General features: G+C 37.7%; 1 protein-coding gene across 5 annotated transcripts in view; it reads left to right on the forward strand.

Moving 5' to 3' along the window:
• PIK3R1 (phosphoinositide-3-kinase regulatory subunit 1) overlaps nucleotides 1–24907 on the forward strand; it is a 59930-nt gene that overhangs the window by 29004 nt on the left and 6019 nt on the right. For 2 of the 5 annotated variants that reach the window (XM_080636516.1, XM_080636517.1), the window contains 12 exons: nucleotides 4087–4179; nucleotides 5085–5159; nucleotides 8525–8656; nucleotides 9542–9743; nucleotides 9942–10021; nucleotides 19578–19680; nucleotides 20350–20448; nucleotides 20573–20753; nucleotides 21228–21353; nucleotides 22391–22533; nucleotides 22802–22978; nucleotides 23080–23148. In XM_080636516.1, the coding sequence (XP_080492642.1) occupies nucleotides 4087–4179; nucleotides 5085–5159; nucleotides 8525–8656; nucleotides 9542–9743; nucleotides 9942–10021; nucleotides 19578–19680; nucleotides 20350–20448; nucleotides 20573–20753; nucleotides 21228–21353; nucleotides 22391–22533; nucleotides 22802–22978; nucleotides 23080–23148 (1480 nt within the window). Of the gene's footprint in view, nucleotides 1–4086; nucleotides 4180–5084; nucleotides 5160–8524; nucleotides 8657–9541; nucleotides 9744–9941; nucleotides 10022–15540; nucleotides 16003–18019; nucleotides 18190–18786; nucleotides 19296–19577; nucleotides 19681–20349; nucleotides 20449–20572; nucleotides 20754–21227; nucleotides 21354–22390; nucleotides 22534–22801; nucleotides 22979–23079; nucleotides 23149–24907 lie in introns of those variants that run through there. The other 3 variants (XM_080636519.1, XM_080636518.1, XM_080636520.1) reach the window with 3 other exon arrangements.

A 24907-nucleotide genomic window follows, 5' to 3' on the forward strand; every position in this document is an offset into this window, starting at 1 on the left:
TTGAAATCAGGTAATAAATGCAGATTGCATGTGAGCTTTTTTCACTTCTCTTTTATTAAAACTGGTGTATCTGAAAAGTTTTCCTTTCCCTCTGTAGATCTTAATATGCATGCTGAGTTTTCTTCTGGAACACCTTATCTAGAATCAGGAGTTCTTCAAGGATAACTTGTATTCTGCCTCTGAGTGTCAAAGTGGGTGGTTTTTTCCAAAATTAGGTGTAGTTTTGTTCGGTTTAGCCTCTGCCATTTCCTCATTTTGAAATTGAAGGACACTGTTCCAAAATTGGGCTGTCTTCTGTGTAGATGTTATAAACTGGCTTCAGCTGTGTAAGTACTGCTAAGTCTTTTTTTTTCCTGACAGATATGTGTTCATGGGGCCTTTAAATGAAGATAATTTTCTATTTTGCGCAAAATTTGGGAAGTTTAAAGTACAAATCAATATGATGCTGTGAGTTAATTATATTGGAAATGGTGCAGTAAGTAGGAAATCCTAGAACCAGGTGGGAGGTTAAGTGATTTTAATTTGTTAATGTCATCGCCTAGATGCTCATGGAGGAAGTGTTTTTTTCGGTGTTGCTGAGTGCTATAACTGTGTGAATTAGATGCATTCTTCTGTTACTGCTGTGTTGAAGATAACTACAGGCTTTATACCTGCCAGCATCTGTGTGTATATGTTTGTGTCTTTTTGCTGTAGAGCTTATACTCACCAGTGTATGCATAGTATTAAAAGAGAGGCGAATATCATGTGGTTTTAGTCAAATACATGAATAATTTACAGTTTATGTATTTGTGGCATAAATTGTTACTATTTTAAAGGCTCTCTTCATATCTAAAATTTCAGCAGTCTGTTTGGTAGCTAGAAATTCATAATTTTGGAGAAAAGGAACTTGACATATGGGGGAAGAGACACCAGTCCTAAAATTTTATTATTTTTCAAATTGCATATTTTAGGGTATCAGAGGAGTGATGGAAATCTTCCTTTTAACCAATGTGCCGTTGGCTTTGCATACGTATGTTCTGTAGTCATTACAGGTTTTGCATAAATTAAAGGTAAATGCATAGCTTCCAAAAGCCTTTCACTAAGGTGATTATTGATCCAAGAACTCTGTACAATGAAGAGATTCTGTAACAGATTATGATACAAGCCTAGTTTATAAGCTAAGATCCTGCTTAAAGTGTAGATGAAAAGAACGGAGTAGCTGGATAGTTGCTGTAGGAGGCAGTCTTTGTTTATGTAATCTAGGTAAGGTCTACATCCACCTCATTCCTTATGTCTCACGAAGACCAACTGGTTTCTGTAGAGTCTTTTTTCACCCTGCAAGGGCTTCTTCCCATGAACTGAAGTCTTTTCCTGACATTGGGTTCTCCTTTTTGCTTTGCTTGGACTCCATCCCTTATGTAGAAAATCGAAACCCAGTGTGAAATAGAATTATTTTTCTAAATACACCTTGTTTATAGGTATCTCTTGCCATCATTTCAGGGCACAGTGTGAAAAAGTGAGAAAGCATGATTCTCTTTGCTTTCAGAAGCCTTAAAGGACCATCCCTGAACTGCCTAGCTGTCACCCAAAATGTTTCAAATGCCTGTTGCATTTTACTTCTGTCCTCTGTCTCTATTTCTTCTTGTCTCTCCTTTCTTTCCTCAGCTTCAGTTTAGACTGTTGCTGCATGCTGCCTCCAGCTGGAACTATGAGGTGAGCGTCTTTATTCAGAGGTGACGCAATTTCATTGCTGTTATGCAGGAGGGAGAATGATACTTAATGTAACTAGCTACCTAAGGGAGCAGAAAGTTACTTTCATACGTACAAATATGTAAACTGTGTTCTTAAAACCTGTTCTTCTTCTGCTTCCATATAAGGGATGTATTTTATGCCCTTAGCATTTTGTGAGTCTCTTAGTATCTCATAATTCTAGCCTTTAATTGCAGTGTTATACTAAGTCAACTATCTGACAAAACTTTAGAGTTTATTATGTCTACTCATTTGCATTTTTCAGCTACTTAGGGCGCCACCAAGGAAGTACGTACTGTGGTTTTTAACAGAATCTATCCTCTAAAAAGCTAAGCAGACAATCCTTAGTTACAGTGCTGTCTTTTATTGTTTTATCATGTCAGTCTAGTATCATGTTTTCCTTCATTTTGTCCAGAACTGGTAATGTAACTAGCCTGTAGTCATCTTACTTATTCTTTCTGAGTGCGGATCCAGCATTAGAACTTTTTTGATCCCCAGGAATTTCTCTGATTTTTCACAAGTCATTAAAAAATAATATCGTCAGGTCAGAGATCTGCTTAGGCAACTCTCCAGGGAATCCTGAATGCTCATTTTTTGGGCCTCCAAAGTTAAACTGTTATGACTAACACATGTTTTTCAGTTTGAATGAACTAGAAAGTATTTCATCATTGTAAGTGTAAGTAGTGATAGAACAAGGGGTAATGTCGTTAAAGTGAAAGAAGGTAGATTTAGATCAGATATTAGGAGGCAATTCTTCCCTGTGAGGGTGGTGAGGCACTGGCACAGGGTGCGCAGAGGAGCTGTGGCTGCCCCATCCCTGGCGTTGTTCAAGGCCAGTTTGGATGGGGCTTTGAGCAACCTCGCCTAGTGGAAGGTGTCCCTGCCTGTTGCAGTGGGCTTGGAACCAGATGATTTTTAATGTTTCTTCCAACCAAAACTTTTCTGTTATTATTGTAGCATCATTCTTCTTTTTGCAAGGGACATGTCTCAGTCTCACACTATGCATCACTTCCATTGCTAGTTTGTAAATAATTATTATTTATTGTCTTTTATTTCTCTCCTCAGTTTTCTTCATGTCCAAACTTCTTCTGTAGTTCCTTACTCTCTTACCAATTTTTAATTTTTTGCATCTTTAAAAAGTTATATGTTTTTTGCTTCCAAAATAGGGTGAATTCTCAGCCAAAAATATCTGCTTTCTCTTTCTCAGTTTTGATACATTTAATTTTTGGCTGTCTCAAAGTTTTTCGTTAAAAACTCTCCACTCATATTTAGCTGTTGTAGTTTTTAGTTTTGGTTTGTTGGGTTTTTTAATTCTTAATTATCCTTATATTTTTTTTCCAGTTTCAGTCTTTTAGAAATAAAGTATGTGCATTTATGTATACGTATGCATGCAAGCATACTTGTGCATGTGTGTTTAAGGGTTGCTGTCTACTTGTCCATTTTGAGTTTAATTTGGCAGAGATCACCATCACTTAGGCAACTGGCAACTTTTACTTCAGTGATTAAGCTTTGTTTATCAATCATAATCCATCAGTCTATGCCATATGTTTCTGGCAGTAGTTTAATAATATCTTTATGTAAACGGTCTTTCTTTCCTAGAGTTAAACAGGACTGCTCTAAAACTTTTGAATTACTCTTTTGGCAAAAATAGTGCATTGAGAGATAGACCATCCCTCACATCACAAAGCCAGAACATTCCTTTATGCAGTGTGTTCTCTCTGTGAAGTGAGTGGCTTGCATGAAAGCTGACTTTGTATAAAATCAGTATGCAGATTTGTTTGAATCTGCAAAATGTCCCTTTCTGATTATGCTGCTATTTATTCTTAACCAGTCGTTGTAAAAGAGAAAGTTCTTGCTTCACGTGAAGCACAACACTATTAATAGTAGCATGCTTGGAAATTGAAAGGAAACAGAAGTTACTGAACTTTTGTAAGGGTGAAATACAGGTCTTTTTAAGTCTGTTTTACCCAGGGATCAGCAATTCCCAGATGGTGATGCGTTTATCTCCCTCATCTGGTGACACTGGATGTAAATGTTTCAGACCAAAAGACTTCCCTTCCTTGCGCTGTGTTTCTGCCCATCTATAGATTGCAAACTTTCATTATGTTTTCTTTTCCTAGGCAATATGGAGAGTGATTCTAGGACTGACTGAGATCCTTAAAAGAATATACTTCAAAAATGCAATTGTCATCATATTTATTCAGCTTTCTAATTATTTGTGGAATGGTCTTGTTTAGGCCAGTGGGATGTTTATTCTGTTCTTAAAAATTACCTGGTTGCATTATGTGTCATGACTTTCCTAAACAGAAGTTGCATTCAGCTGTAACTTGGCTTATATCTGTTCTTTTTCTTTTACAGCTTTTTCACTTCCAGATCTTACAGAACAGTTCGCACCTCCTGATGTTGCTCCACCAATTCTCATCAAGATAGTGGAGACCATTGAAAAGAAAGGTATCCTGAAGAACAATTTACCAAGATTATTTTTTTTACTTACATGAGCCGAGACTGCAGAACCAGATCCAGAGCTGGCATTTCCCCTTTCTAGAGCTGCTAATGCAGCTTAACAGACATGGAATAATCTAGTTTAAGGTTTCTGCTCAGTGGAGGCTACTTGGACTATCTTCCTTATTTTCACTGAAGTAGGGAAGTTGTAACAGTATCTTTCACATGAAAACACTGTATTGGTGTATTCTATTCAGTGGATTATCAGACATATTTCTCTCATACCAGTGGTGTGACACTCACCTTATGTACACAGTGAGGTTGTGGTTCTGTGGATAATCAAAAATGACTTAAGTGTTTCCTGTCCTGTAGAAGGGGCTGTGTGTGTCTGTTGACTGCATAGGGTGCCAGAAGTCATGCTTGTAATGTAGAAGCCTCATTTGAATCTTTGAACCTATTAGGTTGTGTCAGAACTTTTGTCATGTCCTTGTCCCATTCCTGTGGGGTGGCCTGACTCAGATTATTCACTTCTTACCCAACTGAAAGACCTGGTGTTTCCAGTGGGCATGCAGAGTGTCAAGGAAGATCTGGCTCCCATGTTTCCCCTGCACGCTGTTTTCTTCCCTTAGTCTTGGCCTTCTGCAGTCAGCCTGTGTAGAGTTGTACAGAATATGTGGGACTGCTGGCAACTCTGATTTTCCTTGGCCAGCTCTTCCTGCAGACAGCAATTTGCATGTACTAAGAGGTGTCTTACAGCTTTAAAAAGCAATCACATTCCATGTGTGGTGGATGGATGCTAGTGGGAGAATGTTGCTATTTATGCTGTAGGCACTTATTTGAAGAAAACAGAAATATGTTGTATCATGGCAACAGTCACTGTAATATTGATATATCCCATCAATTTTGTTTTGAAGGTCTGGAGTGCTCAACTTTGTATGGAACACAAGGTTCAAGCAGCTCAGCAGAAGTAAGACAAATTCTTGAATGTGGTAAGTATAGTTCTTTTCCTTGAAACACTAGTTAGAATTTGTGGTCAGACTGTTTCTCTCTTCTTTGCTCCCCTACTCTGCTTACATACATGTGCCGGCTCTGAATAATATAATTTTAAAAAGACAAGTAAAAAATATTTGTAACTTTTGCACTTAGCATGAAATATTTTTCACTTTTACAGGGTTTCTTTTTTTCATGATTTCACTGCACGGTTTTTTCTAAGAATAATTATTTTAATCATTTCTTGGTCGCTTGTTGTTCAAGGACTGACAATCTAGCTGTACAGAGAAAAGCAAGATGTTTTATCAGAAGCAAGATAAAGATACACTATTCCTGTAAGGCTGCAGGTTATTATTTTGAAAACAAATGTCCATTTGTTTGCATACAGTTCTCTGTGTGCATTTTTTTGGTCCTGCAGGTGGGGAGGCAATAGCTGCACATTCCATGCCTGCTACAGAGATGATGCTGGAAGGCAAAGAGAATTTAATGTTGCTGCAGTAGGCTGGATTCTCAGGTTTTGGGCAGTAAAATGCAGCTACATCACTTAACACCCTCCACCCGTTCAAGTTTCCTGAAATATATTTCCTTCTCTTTTTCGGACTCTTTATTTCTACTTCAGGCCAGAATATACTGGCTTGGCAACGTTGTCGCAGTATGACAGATCAGGAGATGATGTAGAAGTGCTTGACTACACCTTTGCAAGCTGGATCACAGTGTCAGGTGTGAGCTTCCACTTGCAGAAGAAAGCAAAAAAATACAAAATGAAACCGGTTACATGCCGTGTTGCTAAAGGGACACAAAGAAGGCAAATTCAAACTGTGAATTAGCTCTCTTTATTTTTAGTAATTGCAATTATTAATAAAATGAACGATGGCTGATAATAGGAGTTGTCTGTTCCTTCAAATCAAAAGAACATCCTCTCATGATGGTGGTGGGAGTGAAGTAAGTATATGAGTGCAAGCAGGGAGAGGAGATGTGTATGAGATGCTAGCAACCTAAGCTGTATTTTTAGTATTGCAATTTTTCAATCCAATTAAATCCAGATTTTCTATGGCACCGGTATGGATGTATCTCTTAATTTATCTGAATCCCTTCTTAAATCTCTAAACTGAGGTGTACCTTTATGGAAGGTTCATCTATCTCCTGAGATCAAGAACATGTTTACATGTGTTTTTATTTAGAATGTAATTACGTTTGACAAAATGAAACAGGACTTCACTCTTTAATAACAGTATATCTTTGCGGGTTCATTTTAAGATATCATAGGAATCTTCCAGGACAGAGCTGGTGCAGTGTGTGGGTGTCCAGATATATGGATAAAGACAGATCTCATCTCCTCTGCCTATTGTCTTTGAATTAGCAGAGCACTAATTCAGAGTGCAAAGTTGGCTTTGGTCTCAAAGTTGTGAACTGCATTAGCGTGCTGTTCTGCTTGTGGATAAAATGTTCTCCATATTAACTGGATAACTGCCCGTTAGCTTCAATGCAGTACTATCTAGGCAGTGGCAATCCCAGGCAAAGCTACGGATTGAGCAGAGAAGTGATTGAGAGCAGCCCTGCAGAGAAGGACTTGGGGGTGTTGGTCTTAACGTGAGAAACTTAACATGAGCCAGCTTCAGTGTGCACTTGCAGCTCAGAAATCCAACCGTATCCTGGGCTACATCAAAAGGAATGTGACCAGTAGGTCAAGAGAGGTGATCCTGCCCCTCTACTCTGCTCTTGTGAGACCACACTTGAAGTATTGTGTGCAGTTCTGGTGTCCTCAACATTAGGACATGGAGCTGTTGGAGCAAATCCAGAGGAGGGCCACCAGGATGATCAGGGGCTGGAGCACCTCCTGTATGAAGATAGGCTGAGAAAGTTGGGGCTGTTCAGCCTGGAGATGAGAAGGCTGCATGGAGACCTCACAGCAGCCTTCCAGTATCTGAAGGGGGCTTACAAGGGTGCTGGAGAGGACTCCTCATTAGGGACTATAGGACAAGGGGTAATGGGTTTAAACTTAAACAGGGGAAGTTCAGGTCAGATATAAGGAAGAAGTTCTTTACTGTGAGGGTGGTGAGGCAATGGAATGGGTTGCCCAAAGAATTGGTAAATGCTCCATCCCTGGCAGTGTTCAAGGCCAGCTTGGACAGAGCCTTGGATGACATAGTACAGGGTGAAGTGTCCCTGCCCATGGCAGGGGGGTTGGAACTAGATGATCTTAAGGTCCTTTCCAACCCAAACTATTCTATGATTCTATGATTTTGACACATAATTGCTTTTGTATAATTCATGCCCGCACTGCAAGTTTTTTATCATGTGGGCTATAATTATTTTTTTTTTCTCATGCAAATTCCTTGGTGTCTGATAAAATTGAGCTCCTACTGCAAGCTTTCCTTTGAGGAAACCAGAAATGAAGTGGAGTAGCACTGAGTTTCTCACTACCCCCTCTTGGCTGCCCGTTTTTTACAGTGTGAGTAGACACACCACATACCTGATTCCTGTACCTCTCTGTCAAATTTGGATCAAACTGGCCAAATAGATTCAGCAGTTACTTTACAAGGGACTTGGCTAGCCTAAAAAAGTTGGTCAGCATTAATACCTCTAAATTCTTGTACCAAATGTATCTTTCTGCAAACATTTAGTAGGAGTTCACTGCACAAGAGTTTAAGATGAACCCTAATCTTGCTTGCACTAAGTAAGCATTTATGTATTTTCCTATTTTTATTTGTGCTGCTGATATTCCTTGCTCCAGCACTAACAAGTAGCTCTTTATGTGACAGTCCCAAGTCTTAGCCCAAGTCATAACCATCCTGGAAGGGTATCAGGTTTTACAAGATAAATGCTAACAGCTGCGTAAAACACCAAGCACCAAGTTCTTCACGTGTATATTTGTTTTGACTTGCTCACATAAATATATACAGACTTGGAGCCCCAAGTTGTTAATCAGACTTCCAATTGTAATAGAGGTAGCTGTCAGTAGAGAAGCTGCATTTGCCCAAACCCTTGATTAATACTTACTTCATACACAAAGTATTTACAGGTAAAACAGAGAGCCCTTAAAAATGTTCTGATGTTCTATAGCATTGCCAACATGCAGCAAAGTCACTACTGTTATTCTGAGTTCAGCCCTGTGCTGTATGTGACAGAAGGCCACACATAGCTGTGGAAACCATTTGGTTCATCAGATGTCAAAGGCTTGGCCATGCTGTTGAGCACCGTGTGCTCTTCATCTCAGAAATGTTTCTTGGTGTCTTGCACTCTTTGTTGTAGTTTGTTCCCCATAAACCAGGTAGAAGTTAGCAGGTTTGGATTGGTATAATATCATTTTGTGTATTTTTTCCAGTTCCTAACATCTAAAAAGTATGTTGCTCTTTCCCTGTAGATGCTTCTTCACTGGATTTAGAGGCATTTGATGTGCACACTTTATCAGATGCTCTCAAGAGATATCTCCTGGATCTGCCAAATCCCATCATTCCAGCAGCTGTTTACAGTGACATGATTTCTGTAGCTCAAGGTATGATTATCACATCATTTCAAATGTCAGGCAAAAAAGCTGTTATTAGGATTCTGAATAGCCAGTGGTCTAGCTGTCAGCCACAGAACAAGAAAGATCTGCACAACCTAGCAGCATTTCAGAAAACATATGTACCTTCACCACTTTTAATAAAAGCTGTTTCAATTCAGATGTAGACATGCATTATTTAGTTACCTATTTAGGTAAACATAATGGAAAATATATGGGATAACACAGTTCTCTTCATTTTGGTAAGTAAAATGACTATAGAAAAACTGGGGTGAAAAATCAAGGACTTTGTATGCAGAAAGCTAATTTTTAACTTTTTATCAGTGCTGACAAAGTAAATGTATTAGAGGTCGTGGCATTCTGCAGTACATTGGAAGTTGCAGCTTATAATGTGAGAAATACATACATGTAAGATTCATCATCTACAGTGGTCATTTCAAGCAAGTACAGGTTACAGGCTTTCAGCATGTTGAATAGATAGTCTGTTATGTATCTCAGGACAGGATATTGTTACTGGTAACCTTCAAAGTCACAACAGCACCTGTGAGACTTATCTAGTGCATCTCAGAATTACCCAATCATGTGTGACACTTAACACAAGGCAGACTTCTACCAGTACACTGTGAACACATTGTGGTTTTTACCAAAATGCATATCTGTTTCCATTTGACTTTTAAATGCTTGTTCTTTACTCTTGCCTCAGCCATTTCACTTTTTTCGAAAGAAGAAAGAAGTCTTACTGCACTAATGAAGGACAGAATTTTATTTTTTTTTTCCTCTAAAACTGATGCTTCTAAAGCAGTCATATGTAGTTTCATTTTACTTGTTGGATGTTCCTGTGCTGATATTAAGAGCCTTTTATCTGTTTGCTTGCAGAAGTGCAGAGCTCAGAAGAGTATGCTCAGTTGCTGAAGAAACTCATCAGATCTCCAAATTTACCTCCCCAGTATTGGCTCACACTCCAGTATTTGCTCAAACATTTCCTCAGAGTTTGTCAAGCCTCCAGCAAAAATCTTTTAAATGCAAGGTCTCTGGCTGAGATTTTCAGCCCTCTGCTTTTCAAATTTCAGATAGCAAGGTACGTGGGTCATCTCTATTCTATTTTGTACTGTACATATGGGTTAGTTTTACATAAGGGTAAGTTCAATGAATTAATTTCCTGACCTTCTAATGTGGAGGGCACTTCTGTAAATTTTTCCAATTTCCTTTTTTCTTATAATTTTAACAAACATTGTCATTTTTCTGTAGTTCTTACTGCTTAAACCATCTTTTTCAGCTCTGATAATACTGAATATCACATAAAAATCCTAGAGGTTTTAATCACAAGTGAATGGAATGAGAGACAGCCTGTACCAGGTAAAAACTATTTTTAATTTAAAAAGTTATAGACCATTGTTTTCTTAAATATGAAATTCAGCCTAAGGACAGTAAATGCTCATCATTTTTCTTTTTTAATAAAAATCCCCAGGTTTCAATCAGATATTTGATAGGAGGAAGGCAGAGTTGCTGACTCTTTACAAAGGAAATTGTTAACTCAAGACTTCATAGGTTAGTTTAAAGTAAATCCTTTTACAGCTTATTAACAGAGAATATCCAAAAAAGGGATAGGGTGATGGGGAACAGAAAATTGGGCAGGCTGTAGCTTTCCCGCCTCTATTCAAAGTACAAGGTAAAGTTCATGGCAGTAGGATTTGTAGAGATGCTTAAGATTTGAAGAGCGAGAGCACAGCAGTAGTAAAATGCCTGATTTCTCCTATTTATAGGTAGATGCATTTTATAATCCCCTTCCTCAGCTACTGAAGACGAATTTAAAATGGCTAAGATTTTTTTCCTACTGCTGTGAAATGGAAGGCATTTTCAACATCGCCAGCTGTAATATTTAGGAACCTTTCCCTAATATTTTGTATCCATCTGTTTTCAGCTACTTATATCTATTTGGTTTATTCAGTTTTTGTCAACTAAGTAGGCATTTCCAGAACCACTGTGTATTTTTCTTCTTCATGCTTCATAACAACCAGGAAAGGCCAAACTTGTATGACTAATTGTCCTGTTTTACTAAGAATCAGCAAGTAACTGCTAATTGTGAAAGAATTCTTGTCTTTGTCACCTGCTTCAAGACTGAAAAGGCAAAATACATTATTGAATCCTCTACTCTTCTAAGGAGCTTGCAGGTAGCATTTTTTAAATTACATGTTTACAACTGCCTTAGAGTGCATACAGTTATATGGCTAGAGGCAATGCTTGGGAGGTTACTAAGGTAGAGTCAGCAGTGAGAGTTTCTTGAGTTTCAAAGTGATGAGTTTCTTAAGTTGCACTTAAGAGATCACTTGGTTGCATATCTTCCTGAGTTGCTTCATGTGAGGGAAGTATAAAAGTGAAAGATGTTGATGTTAGAACTACTAAAGAGGATTCTTGAGAGTATCATTAGGACACTTGAAGAATGTGGCTCTATCCATCAGATTTAAGGGGTTTGACTCTTAGTAGAACATTTGCACATCTACTAAGCTGAAAAAAAACCCTCAGATACAAATTTTCAAGCTTTGTAGTTCTGTGGTTAGCTATCCACTGCTCTTAGTTCTGTAAAACACTTGAATGATTTTCAAAAGTTGGGTCCTAATAGAATGTTATGTAAGGTCACAGGATTAGAACACAAGTCTGGTTTTCACACCAAAATTACTCAGTGACCGATCATTTGAAGTGCTCTTGTTTTTATAGTCCTCATAGAAGACTCTAAGATGTATCTTTCAAAATTATCATCCTCAAGATTATTGTTTGTAGTGGCTTGAGTTTCCATAAAAATTGTTTAGAGACACTGTAATAAAAGGAAGATTCCTAGAAGAGATAACTTTCTTGTCATATAAGTGTTCTGAGAATTACAGTCTGTAATAGAATTTTAGAAGTGCAGAAGTTAAGAGGTTTTAAGTAGAAAGAATCTTGTTGAAAATAATGGAATGACAACTAAGTGGTAACAGGGAAGGCAATCTTGCCTGGTTTCTTCTATTTTTCACAGGCTGGAGTGATAGCTTCTGCTTCTGTTATTCTCAAGCCTGGATGAAAACACTCTAAAATGAGCTGTGCATGAAGTTTTATTGGTATATTACACAGTACATAGATATATTTAGTGTCGTGTTGGAGATAACTGAACTTAATAAAAGGAAATCTTTGCACAACTGTGGGGTTTTTTCTTATCACATCACCCACTAATTATCTTTCTTGCTTCAAAGCAATAGAAAGAATGCAGTTGGACCTTATATATATTTTAAGATTAGTGTCTTAAATTGAGTATCTTTAATTGGACATCTTACAGCTAGAGTGATGCTTTGCACAGATAATGCAAAAACTGGAGTTACTCCTGAGCCATTACTTGATTTTTTTTCATTACAGGACAACTCCAGGCTGATTTTTTTTCTAGCTGTCAGTGTTCAACAGCAAATGATGCATTTATTTTTGTGAATTAAAATAGTTCTTAGCCTTCAGCAAAAGTTTAAGTACCAAAGTTGAAGTACCTGCTGTGCCTGTGTGTGTACTAGGTGAAGACAAAATAATGTTGCAGGAGAAGTAGGATTGGAGAAATGGTTGGTGTTTTGAATAATTGATAACCAGATCTATTTTCTGATTCTTGTCTCATTCTTCAAGTTTATCATTAGGATAGCTGAAAGATGGTTGGTGGGCAAGCTAGGTGATGTAGCATCCCGTTTTAACACCCCAATTTAATGAACAGCCAGCCACACATGCTTTATTTTTAAAGAAAATGCTGATTTAACACTCAAAAAAAAACCTTCATGTCGCTAAATATGCTGTTCAAAATGATACCATTCAAAGAAAATATTTTAATTGTAACAGATAATAGCTAACAGTGCTGCTCATGTCTCACAGAATCTCATACATCTTACAGAGGTGTGAAGGCCTGTGTGCTTTAAGGGGTAAATATTGAAAAATAGGCTATATTTGCAGCTACAGAAGACTGGATCTTTTTTTCAGTTTATTTTTGTGGATCATAAAGGCTCCTGGCTTTTCTGTCTGGAGGAGGCCTGCCTTGGATGCCAGTCCAAGTTGTCCATAGAGCCTGATGGGTGCTCTATGCAATGCAGTCAATTTGGAGCTGGCGTCTGGGAAGGCAGGTCATAGATAGGAAGATGGGGTGATGGGAGAGCTTGGAAGTGATTTTTCAGGGGGAACTCAGGGAGATGGGGGTCCTTTTAGAGTCAGGGAGTGTTAAAATGTGTGGAGTGGCTTTGAGTGTGTGAGATTAGTGTGTTTCATATCACAGAAAGGCAAAGAGGAAAGGGGACATGGTGGGAAAGCGGAGGAACATGGCTCTGCAGGCAGAAAGGCTGGTGAGGAGCAGAGGGAGAACTACCACAGCTCCCAGAAGGAGCTGCTGTGCTATATCTATGAGTTGAAGCCTCTAATGGCCTATGAACTAACTCAAGCTGAGCTGCTCCATCTAGACTGTCTATCCTAGTTTATTCCTGTTTCCCAGGCTTGTAAATACTACTGTAAATAATATTTCAAGCTGTGAAATATTGCAGTTTTAAGCATGAAGATGTAGGGTTAACTCTAACAGGGTCATAGCTAAAAGTAAGGTAATGAGACTGCATTACATGTAACTGCTCAAATACTGGGGATGAGTTGAGAGTCTGGGCAGTAGACACTTTGCTTTTAACTGCACAAAATATTAGCAAGCATACTAACATGACAGCCAGCACCAGGGAGTGTGAAGGCCGGCCTTGTTCCTTCCTCTTGGAATCCAACACAGAGCTCCACTGGACTGCTGTGGTGATCAGGGTCAGCCCATAGTCCTGTTGGTTTTGTCTTAGGGACACAAAAAATATTGTAGGAACGCTGTCCCTTGTCAGGACTTTCCTGCATCACATCATGGGCTGTGCTGGACTGAGCAGTGCTGAGCGTGGTTTGGGGCTTGCAGGAGGCAGTCTGTCTCGGGGAGAGCTTGTGCTGCAGAGGAAGGATGTTGCACGTCCGCCCATCAGCCGGCAGAGGGCTCCCCTTCTAAGCTAATAAACTCAGGCTTTGTACCTGCTTCAGACGACAGGAAAATGCTTTATTAATCACCACACTTAGGAATGCTGCTGTATTCTTGGTTTTGATAGTAGTCTATGCTTTATGTTTCTCAATACCCGGTTGAATGTATTTGGTAAAAATGAAACAACATGTACGACATTATTAGAATTTTGTACAGATTGATATATGTGTGTGTTTTTGTATGTAAGTATATGTAACACACAGGAAGCCTGTCAAACCTTCATACATCATTTTTGGGGGGGATGGGGGGAAAAAAGCTTTAGAGATAGAAGAACGCAAAGTATGACTCCAGAAAAAATAGTAGGCTGATGAATTTCTGCAAATACAAATCAATAGATTCAGTTGACACAACTCAAGGTTTTGAAATTTAAATTTACATTTAATAAGTATTAAGATAGAGCAATTGTGTGACAATGCAACTGTGTGCATGCTGGTATGTTTTTTTGACAAGACACTTGATTCCTTTCTGTAGAATGATTAGGAACTAATTTTTGCACAAGGCAGTGGAATACAAAAAGAATAAAATAAAATAAAATTTACTTGGGAAAAAGCCTTATCTTTTATCTCTGTGTTGGTACCTGTGCTTTTTAAAATTATAAACAATTCAGTGAACCAAGTTTGGGTTGTCTTCTCTTCTTTGAAAATATGCTTGTTGTGTATTGTCTCACTATAAACCAAGAAGTGTTGTCAACCCCTTCTGTGATTTTAACAGTAAACAGGAGGCATAGCGGTTAGTCTCAGAAGTTGGATAAGTGCAGAAACACAGGTTACTATCTCCATTTGAAGTAGGCTATACATTTATGATTGTGCTGCATTAAATGGTATACAGAACTGACAATTGTTCAAGCAGGCAATGGCTAAAATGAGAAAAGTAGGGGGTTATGGGTGAAGCTAAACAATCAACTGTAAAACATCAAAAATGTACTGCAGATATTTGGAGTTTCATTATTAGGTATAAGTGGTATTTTGTAGCATAGGAGGATTTTGGTAGGTGAAGTATTCAGTAGGTGAACACTTTACAATAGCATTTGACTGCCTTAAGGAGCATAAGCAAATCTCAAGGGATGCAACTACTAGAAGTTCTCACAGTTTCCAACAGGAGGGAGGAAAATATTAATGCTCTTCTCTTCTTTCTCTGAACTAAATCTTGTGGTGTGCTTCTCTTTTCACTTTGAATTTATTTCCTTTTAAAAGTATAGCTGGCAGGGATGTTAACCTCTGTAAGCAAGGGGAAGTGGGCTCTTCAGTTGCTGCTCTGTTCTTCAGCCAGACTGATCTCTACCCAACACTAAGGCAAGGAAAAAAAATTTACCAAGCTGCTCCCTCTCTATGCAGTCCCTTTTCATGCCTGCCTGCCCAAAAATGGACAACTCTGATGTACTGCAAAACACCAAGGATACGGGCAGGTGTTTTTTCTACTATGTTCAGTTTATAGGGAATGGATAAAATGCCTCACAGCATCACACCAGGGATCTTCAAGCAGCACCTGTATTTGTGATCCAGCATGAGTGTGTAAGAAGTGATGCTGTGCTTGCAAGCAGGCTATTCTGCTTGCATGGGGCTGTTCTGAGAGATGCAGCTCTTTTCAAGAAAGATTTTAATTTTGCTTTTTTTTCCAACAATGTTAGTAAGCCACTTCCTGCATTTGGCTGTTCACGGCGATTTTATCAACTTTAAGACTGCACTCAACAGCCAGTGACAGAGACTATTTTAAGGCCTCTTACAATGGTCTTCTCATTTACTTAGCTAAAATGAGAAAGTTAGCTATGCATTGGCCACTTGTTAGCTGATGACAACTTTTACTTTGAATCTGGCCCCCCCTCCCCCACCTGAAATCCCTAGCTCAGCAAATATTTGAACCTGCCCAAGTTAATCATGAAACTGAGATCTTTATCAGCGAGAGACGTGCGAGCTACTGAGGGTGGTGGTTTCTTTTTTTTTTTTTTTTCCTTTCCACAGTACTAAAGTCAGGTTCACTTTTTAATGATGAACCAGAGTAAGTGGATACCTCCTGCACAGCACAGAGCTCTGAGCAGTTGAGAGAGAAGGCTTGGATTTTCTCACTGCATGTTACAGATCTTTTAGAGATTTTTATGGAACATTGGCAGAGCAGCCTTTTTCCAGAATTTTTTTTCACTTCACTGCTTCAGCGAAGCTTCCTAGTAAAAGGAGGTTTTGGGGGTATTTTTTAAGCAAGATTTTTGTAAGAGGAAACCAAATCATTTTTCAGGTTATTGGATTATATTTTCAGGCTGTATTACAAGGGCGAGCGTTTGTGATGCATAATTTACAAAGTAAGTGATTTTGAATTTCTTTGTGTGTTTTCTTCATCACCTCGTGGAAGTACTGTCCTATAACTGATTACCAGGTAGAGCTTTCATGGTCTTAAGATATGTCAATGAAAGTGAGGTATCTCAGTACCTTTCTAGGTTATCTAGAGAATGGGGAATTGCCTATCTGCCTCCTGTCTTTTTTTGCCTGAAGCTAGGCTAGTCTGAGCTGAGCACTAATCTGATTATACAAGTGTGGGCAGTCCAAAATTTGGCCACCAGTGAAACCCTGGAGGAGTAACTGTTCCTGAAAGCCTTTATTCAAAGGAATAAAATTTTCTACTGATCCCACATGAGATCTAAATGCAGCAGTGTAGTCTTTGTAGGAAATCTTTATAACTTGATTTAAATAATTACCTTGGTAACTCAACTGTTTGGGTAGCAGGTGGGCTAACCCTCCAAGTTCAGTGTTTGGGCTTGTGTCTGGGGTGATTTTAAGTATCCTATTTCATTTTGGAAATGGAAGGAATCTTTAGAGCATGTCTACCTAAACAGGGAGGGGAGTCTACTTCAGATGAATTTAAGGTTGTTAATGTATAAAGCAAACTATCATGCATTTTTTTGTAGCTGTTGGTACTCCAGACATGTTCTTGTATCTTGATGCTTGTCTAAAAGGGGTAAGCTGCTGAGCGGCACAGAGGAGTGTAGATATGTGTGAAATATTTGGGAAGGATATGAATTGTGTTAACTTTTTTTAATGAGTATTTGTGAGATAGAGCATATTTCAGCTGCACCAGGCTTTCTTATGATGTAGGCACAGATAGTTGCTACAGCTACTCTTTGTTGTGGTTATTTTTGGTATCTGGTTTTCTGCCCCCATAGATTATAGTGAGTATGAAGCATTCACATTGTTTTACATAGCATGCTGCTGTGGAATTAATAGTCTATTCTGTACATGTTTCTTCCAAGAGGTCTGAGAGAGTTATAGTCTGTGATGGAGGGGGGTTAAGAAGGAATATTTCTAAATGGTAGGAGGACACTGGTGACATAAAGTCAAGTGAGGAGTGAGACATGGACAAGGGACTCTTGCCTTTAAAAATAATTAACTTGAGAAATACCTCAATGAGAACAGGGTAAAGAAACAGTGTGAAAAGGCAGACTAAATCTTGTATCCTGACAGACCGGCTTTTTGTGCTCAGCAAAATCACTTCTCAAGATCTGGCATAGTTTTGACTTTCTTCCATGATTTATTTAAGTCTGCTGAATTTAAGATTACAATGTGTGGGGTTTAGATTAAAAAAGGGGTTAGTCTAGATCAATTGGAATTGTATTTTATTACAAATGATACGAGGGGGAAGAGATCTCTGCACTTAGCACATTTTATATAATAATATCAAGTATGTCAGACTTGAATGTCCATTAAAATAATAGATTTAAAAACATAATCCATGCACGATTTAAAAACATAATCCATGTTTCATTATGTGGTGATACATATGCCTCTGTATGTATATGTAAACTGAATGTGTAATACACATACACACAGAGCCATGCTCTTTTCCCTTCTGCATCTTTAATATGTACAAGAAGTCCAGAAGCCTTTTAAAGCTTTTTGAATGATAAACTTCATGCATCCAAGCAGGAGAGTGCAGCTGAGATGTGACCGACCTACTTCTAAAGGGAGCTGTGTGTGAGTGTGCATGTGTTGTGTGCGCCTGTGTGTAAGAGCTACGTGCTGCAGCATATCAGCCTTTTGTCATCCTGCCAGGATTGGACTGTACCATGCTGTAAAGTTAGGAAAATGAGACGGGAACAGGGGCGAAGAGAGCCCAGTTGCTCCTCTTCTTTTTAATACCAGGTTTATATTGCAGTTCTGCTAAATGTGCATTCTTTCTGAAACTGAAATTGTCTTAAGATTTATGTAGAACAAAATGAGGAAACAGGAGTGGTCTGGTGACATTATTTTGACATGATTGGCTGAAGATTATGATGTAATAGGTTACAGTGCAGCCCCTTATAGGTTTTAAAATGAATTCCAAGACACCATTACAAAGGGAGCCCGACTCTTTTCTTGAATCTGAGCTCACACAGTGAAACTTATACAGATGTACAATACTGTCTGGAATATGGAAGAACTGGATATAGAATATCCTAAGACAGATATAAATTGTGGCACAGACTTGATGTTTTACATAGAAATGGATCCACCAGGTAAAACTGCCTTATTATGGAAGACTTAATTCATTTTGGTCTTTACAGTAGCTGCTGAAAAATTTTTAGTGGATATGTAGAATCTCTTTACTTTGTTATTAATACAAATAGTTTTTTCTTTTTTTTTTCTTTTTTCATAAATTAGAATTAAATTTTGGTTTAGTGCATGTACTTAGAATCTTAACCTGTAGAAATACCTGTCTGCTTACGTAATTTTTACTGAATTTACCTGTTTCTCTTTTGATTTTATTCTGCCAGATGTAGTTCTAGTTCTGCTGTTGTATCCTAAAAATTTTGTATTTCTGTTGTTATTTTTGCTATCTCTGTTCTATTAATCACACTGTAATTAAAAGGAGATGCTGTGGTAACAGTGTTATTTCCTGAAACAGTGATTGCAAATCATTGTTTTGTTTGAGGAAAAAAAAACAAAAACTTTAAAATCTAGCAATATTAATTAAAGACCTGATTTTAGATATTTTTTTTATAAAATACTATGCTATATTGATGTACATTGTAACTTTAAAAGCATCATCTTTGGTAGCTGGTCATAGTGTACAGGACAAGAATATCTGCAAGGAATGATGTACTTACTGGAAAACTAAAAGAGCTGGGTTGATTTTTAATCCTGATTCCAATGTAGTTCCCCTTGCTACTAAGTCAGGAGTGCTGCAGTATCTTCTCTGGCACTCACTGGTATACGTATGCAGCTTTGACATTGAGAAGAGGGGGATGTGGTTTTTAATCAGTCCTAGCATTTGGAACACAATTTAGTCTGTAGAATACTAAGATTAACACAAGGGATATTTGGGTCACAGATGGGTTTCTTGAAGTGTTGGTTTTGGCAAATCATCATGCAGAATGCTGAGGATGACAAAACCCCAGTTCTTCTTTAAATATGCATTATTGCTGTGGGTTTGCATCTTTTATTATTCAGGTTCTAGGTGAGGAATCAGCAACATTCCTCTAAGGTCATTACGTAAGAGGAAAAAAAGAAGCAGTTTTACATGCTTTATTATTTATATTCGCCTGACCATAGTGAAAGAAGGTAGAAGCAAACTTCAGATTTTATTTTTTTTCCTCAAATGCTTTCTTCACAGGGGGAGAAGGTATGGTGTTATATTTTGCTTAAAATATATTATTGCAAAAGTAACGTACTGCTTTTGAAACAGTACATCTTTATTGTGGACTTGTATTGTTTTCAGTAAAATATCTTAATTCCTCTAATGTCTTTTAAAGATTGTTAGTAGCAGAAAACACTATTTTGTGACTTTTTTTCCTTTTTTTTTTTTTTTTCTCTCATTCATGTAATAATGTGTAATTTCAAGTAATATATAGTCAGGTTTTCAGTGAGTTATAATCAACTTCTTTTTTTTCCCTTTCCTTTGCAGCATTGCCTCCTAAGCCACCAAAACCTAATAGTGTAACTAACAACAGCATGAATAACAACATGGCATTACAAGATGCTGAATGGTACTGGGGAGATATCTCAAGGTAAATAAGCTCAAGACATCTATTTCATGTGTTCTTGCTATGCTATTTTGTGTATATGTATTATGCTTCAGTATTGAAAAATTACAGTTCTAAGAGCCAATTTTAGGGTATTTTCTAAAACAAATGAATTACGATTGATTTTAATCCAGACATGACTAAAAAGTTACTGGCAGTCACATAGAATGTAGTATGTGAAATGATTGTTCTATTACTTTAACATACAGTATATGTAATGCTAGCATGACAGGACAGCACAAAGTAAGTATTTTCTTCTCGTCTTTCGTTCAGAACCTCAACTGTAGGAACAGCAGTTAACAAGCCAGACTAACAAGTGCCATATATTAGCAACATTTTTAACTGTACTATATGTAGGTATGCTAGACCAGCACTGGCTGCTCCAATTGTGCAGGCTTGCATGAACAAGCAGAAAGACCTTTGCGTGAATATAATTTTGTCCGGCAGTGAGAGGACATAGAATATACCATTTTTATATCGCAGTTGTTCTCCTGCCATGTTAAATAAGCTATGAAGTAACTGTATTTACTAATATGGAGATCAAGAAGATTTCTAAAACCCACAAATTCAAAACCAGAATATTTTAAAGCTCAGTGAGAGGATAAATGAGTGAGAAGTAGCTGAAATGATTGGTTACTTTTGCTTTCATTTTAGAGAAGAAGTAAACGAGAAGCTCCGAGACACTGCTGATGGTACTTTTTTGGTACGAGATGCTTCAACAAAAATGCATGGGGACTACACACTTACGCTAAGGTAAGATTAATTACAGTAGGTCTGTAATACTTGACAGTAAATGCAATACTGCATTTAAAATACAGTGTTCTTTGAGAAGTAGTACTTGAATTATGCCTAACTTTTCAACAAACTTCATTTGCAGGAAAGGAGGAAATAACAAGTTAATCAAAATCTTTCATCGAGATGGAAAATACGGCTTTTCTGACCCATTAACTTTCAACTCTGTGGTTGAGCTAATAAACCACTACCGGAATGAATCTCTAGCCCAGTACAATCCTAAACTGGATGTAAAATTGTTGTATCCAGTATCTAAGTACCAGCAGGTAATTTCATCTATTTTCTCTGTGTTCACTTAAATAGATAGAAATTACTGCAGACTGGGGAGTCATTTACCGTGAAGAACTTCAGCTCTGTTAGAACTTGAAAAAAATGAAGTGGGTATAAAACCTGATATTTTTGTTTAAAACCAACTCCACAGTTTACATAGAAATAATTAAAACTTTAAATACTGCAGATACATTATCAAGAAATAAACTTATGTTAATAAATATTCTATGCATTATGATGAAATATCTAATTTTCAGTATAAAGCTGAACACTTGCAATGCAAAGTTGCTTTTTGTCATTTATTTCTCATTTGCATATTATGCATGTAGTATGTTATAACTCCATGCTTATGAAAGAGAAGTCACATTTCCATGTAACTATCTAGGCATTTTTTAGCAGTTCTATCCTGAAAATGTATGCAGTATAATTGTTTCTTTATGGAATATCTTTCCATCTGCTTGCCATTCCAGGATCAAGTTGTAAAAGAGGATAGCATTGAAGCAGTGGGAAAGAAATTACATGAATATAATACCCAATTCCAAGAAAAAAGCCGAGAGTATGACAGACTCTATGAAGACTACACAAGAACATCACAGGTGAGCTGGATTTGAAACCAAAGGGAGAGTGGAAGACTTCCGTAGATTTAGAATGTTGTTGTATATTCATGCTGCTATCTTCCTCCATCCTCATCCTCCTCCCTTCTTCCACCACTACCATTGCCTAAAAGAGGAAACATACCTAATGTGCTTGCTCAAAAGTAGAATTGCTTATTGGTGTCTGAAAATTCACCACCTGTAACATAGCCCATGCTGTGCCCAACTCCAGCACGTGCATCCGAAACAGGCACAGCACTGTCCTGGTACACGAGCACTTCTGACTACTGACCTCATCAAGTTCTGAGTTTTCAATGCACATTTGCAGGGAAGCATTGCATTTTATTACTGGTTTTTGAAGGGTATGGTTTCATCGGTACACAGTAGAGATGACGTGTAGATACAATGAAGGAAAGAAAAGCTGCCTCTGTCCTTCTTTCAATTTAAATCAATTATTAGCCAAGTCTTGAAGTTCTAGCGAATTAATGCGGTTTTATAGACCCAGAATCAAAACTGATTCTTAAAATATGCAGGAAATATGCCTAAAAAATAATTGAAGAAATGTGAAGAAGTGCAGGCAACTTGAATTTCAACATTTTAAAATTATTTAAAAGACTTGACTATTGACTAGCTATGTAGGGGCAGGAGGATGGACTAGATGGCATCTTGAGACCTGTCCAGGCAAGTACCTTACTCGTTTATTTCAGAAACCCAGATGTGCCTCTAAAGACATTAGTTGGTGCAAAGGGCAGCAAAGTGCCTTGCCATAAGTCTCTAATCATCACAAATTAAATATAATTATATGGGAAAAAATACTGTAGGTAGCTCTTGGTCTAGCAGTTTTTCTTTCTTCGAAAACCCCATCATGGTAGCCTTTTGCACAGGTCTGTTCTTTCTGTGTTACAGGGCTTTGCAAATGCATTCTGGTAAAGGGATATTGAAGTCTTCTTTTACAATATACTGAAGTGTTTCTGTGATGCAACCAATAAATCATCCCCTCTGTCTGATAACAACTGTAATAAAAAATATTTTATTTTCAGGAAATTCAAATGAAAAGAACAGCTATTGAAGCATTTAATGAAACAATAAAAATATTTGAAGAGCAGTGCCAGACACAAGAAAGATACAGTAAGGAATACATTGAAAAATTTAAACGGGAAGGAAATGAAAAAGAAATACAAAGGTCAGTATTTGTATTTGCATTTCAACTTGTATGATTTTGAACAAAGAAATGTGCCAAGTATAGATCTGCAAGATGGCAAGTTTGAAGTTGTTCATCAGTTGTTCGTTTCACATCTACCCCATTTGAAGCAAAAGAAGCTTCAAATGCAAAATGTGTAGCTACATCTAGAGAAATAATCTGTTTTCTTAAGTGTCTGCACCATTGAATAGCAGATTATAAAGTTATGAATAAGATACCAGAGTGTAACCTATCATGTTATTCCATTCAGAATCATGCACAACTATGAAAAACTGAAGTCTCGAATCAGTGAAATCGTGGACAGCAGACGTAGATTAGAAGAGGATTTGAAGAAGCAAGCAGCTGAGTATAGAGAGATAGACAAGCGTATGAACAGCATTAAGCCAGACCTCATACAGCTGAGGAAGACAAGAGATCAGTACTTGATGTGAGTATCATTATGAATTAACAGAGGTTTTTTGAGTGGTTTTTTAATTGGTATCCAACTTCTGTGACAAAAAAATAATTTTATTTGCTATTACTGTCCAGGTGGCTGACTCAAAAAGGTGTTCGTCAAAAGAAGTTGAATGAATGGCTTGGAAATGAAAATACAGAAGAGTGAGTATTAAAAGATTTAAGTACTTCTGGTATTCCAAATCGTCTTATGTTAAAGTGAGATTAAGCGTATTTAATTCCTGAACCACAAAGAGGAAATCTTAAGCCTAGGTCTCCTGTAACAGTGCATACTGTTAAAACATGGCAGGCCTATATAATGCAAGTATTAGAAAGGATTCTGTCTCGCACCATACTCTTCATTATTCAGGGAAGCACATAATCAAGTTACTATAGCAAAGCAGTGCAGTGTATCCTGTACCTTTATTCTTACCAGAAAAATAAAGGTCATAAGGTGTTAGTATCTTATAGAGATGCCATATGGATGGATAAATAGTTCAGAAGGTCTCTGAGGCATGGGTCAGCTTGAAGGCTTTTTTCAGTCTTCAGGCATTGGTACCGTGGTACTATCTAGTATAGAGGTACCCACATTAGTGTATCACGTTGCTATTGGACGTGATAAAACTGTATAAGCTGAAGAGTGGTCCTTCTCTGGTTTTGTGATCTAATTAATTTTTCTGGGAAATGGCAGGATAGTATTCTGATATTTCAAGCAATTCAGTTTACTGTAGGTTCTGACAGGAGCTTAGCTAATGAGTATGTTTCACTTTATTCCTGAGAAAAAAGCAAAAAGCATCTGGGTGGTGTGAATGTAGACCAAATTTAAACAAAAGCAGTCCACAAAATAATATCAGAAGTATAATAACAGTGAAGAATGAACAAGGAGAAAAATTAGAAAGCCAAAGTTGTCTGAGTAGTATTCATATCAACATTTTCTGCCTATATAGTTCTTGTGCATGCCTTTCACGGTGCCTGGCTGAACACATAGCAAAAGCAGCAGACTGACAATGACTCTTTAATGGATTACATTCTGGCCTTGTCCACATCTGTTTTATTTTGTCCTGGTTCATTGAGTCTCCTACTGTTATCCTGGAAATTGTGCCTCTCTGCTTTGGCTGTACTGGTAGAAGCAGGGGATAAAAATGACATACATGTTTTAAAGCCATATTGTTTACTCAGTCTTACCACGGCTCAAAGATAATATGATGGAGTATATTTAGGCACCTGTTTCCAGTGCTACTCCCATCCCTTTAAACAGTAGACAAAGAACAATGCTAGGCCATGATTTTAGTGTAGCATTAAAACAGTAAGTGTAACTGTTTAAAGGAAACCTTTCTTTTCTCTCACTCTGTGACTGTCCTTGCCAGTGGGTCTGGTAAGTCCTCAGGTTTCTGCTGGAAAATGAAACTTTCAAAATACGACTTTTTTCCTAAAGTTGTAATGCAGTGAAATATCAATATTTTACTTTGAGCAGCAGGTAAAACAAGAACCTCTTTCTCTATGCTCTGCTTGCAAATAGAGCCACTGCTGAATGCATTTGAATGTCATGCACGACAAAAGAGTATACAATGGGATAAGAGACCTAGAGAGAGTATAGGTCTCTCTAGGGACCTTCTTGTCATCTGAAACAAAAATTCATTCTTGTGTGAGAGTTTGTGTAGACTAGTTTGAGAATCTTCAGAAAGACGGAACTGAAGATGAGTGAGAAGTCATGTTTTCTTAGACCAAAGAAAACTGATTAAAACCCTATAATAATATTATTAGCCAAGCACAGAATGATTGCAAGCTGAGCAGGAGAAGCAGGGCACACCAGTGCAGGCTGCAAGGGGAGTGGGGAGCTCTGGGACTGCAGAATTATCAAGGTGGTTGTCCACACAGCTGAACCAGAGACATCTTATTTCATGGTGGGCTTTAGCTCAGAGGG

Source organism: Psittacula echo, assembly GCF_963264785.1.
Source record: "Psittacula echo genome assembly, chromosome: Z".
Lineage (NCBI taxonomy): Eukaryota > Metazoa > Chordata > Aves > Psittaciformes > Psittacidae > Psittacula > Psittacula echo.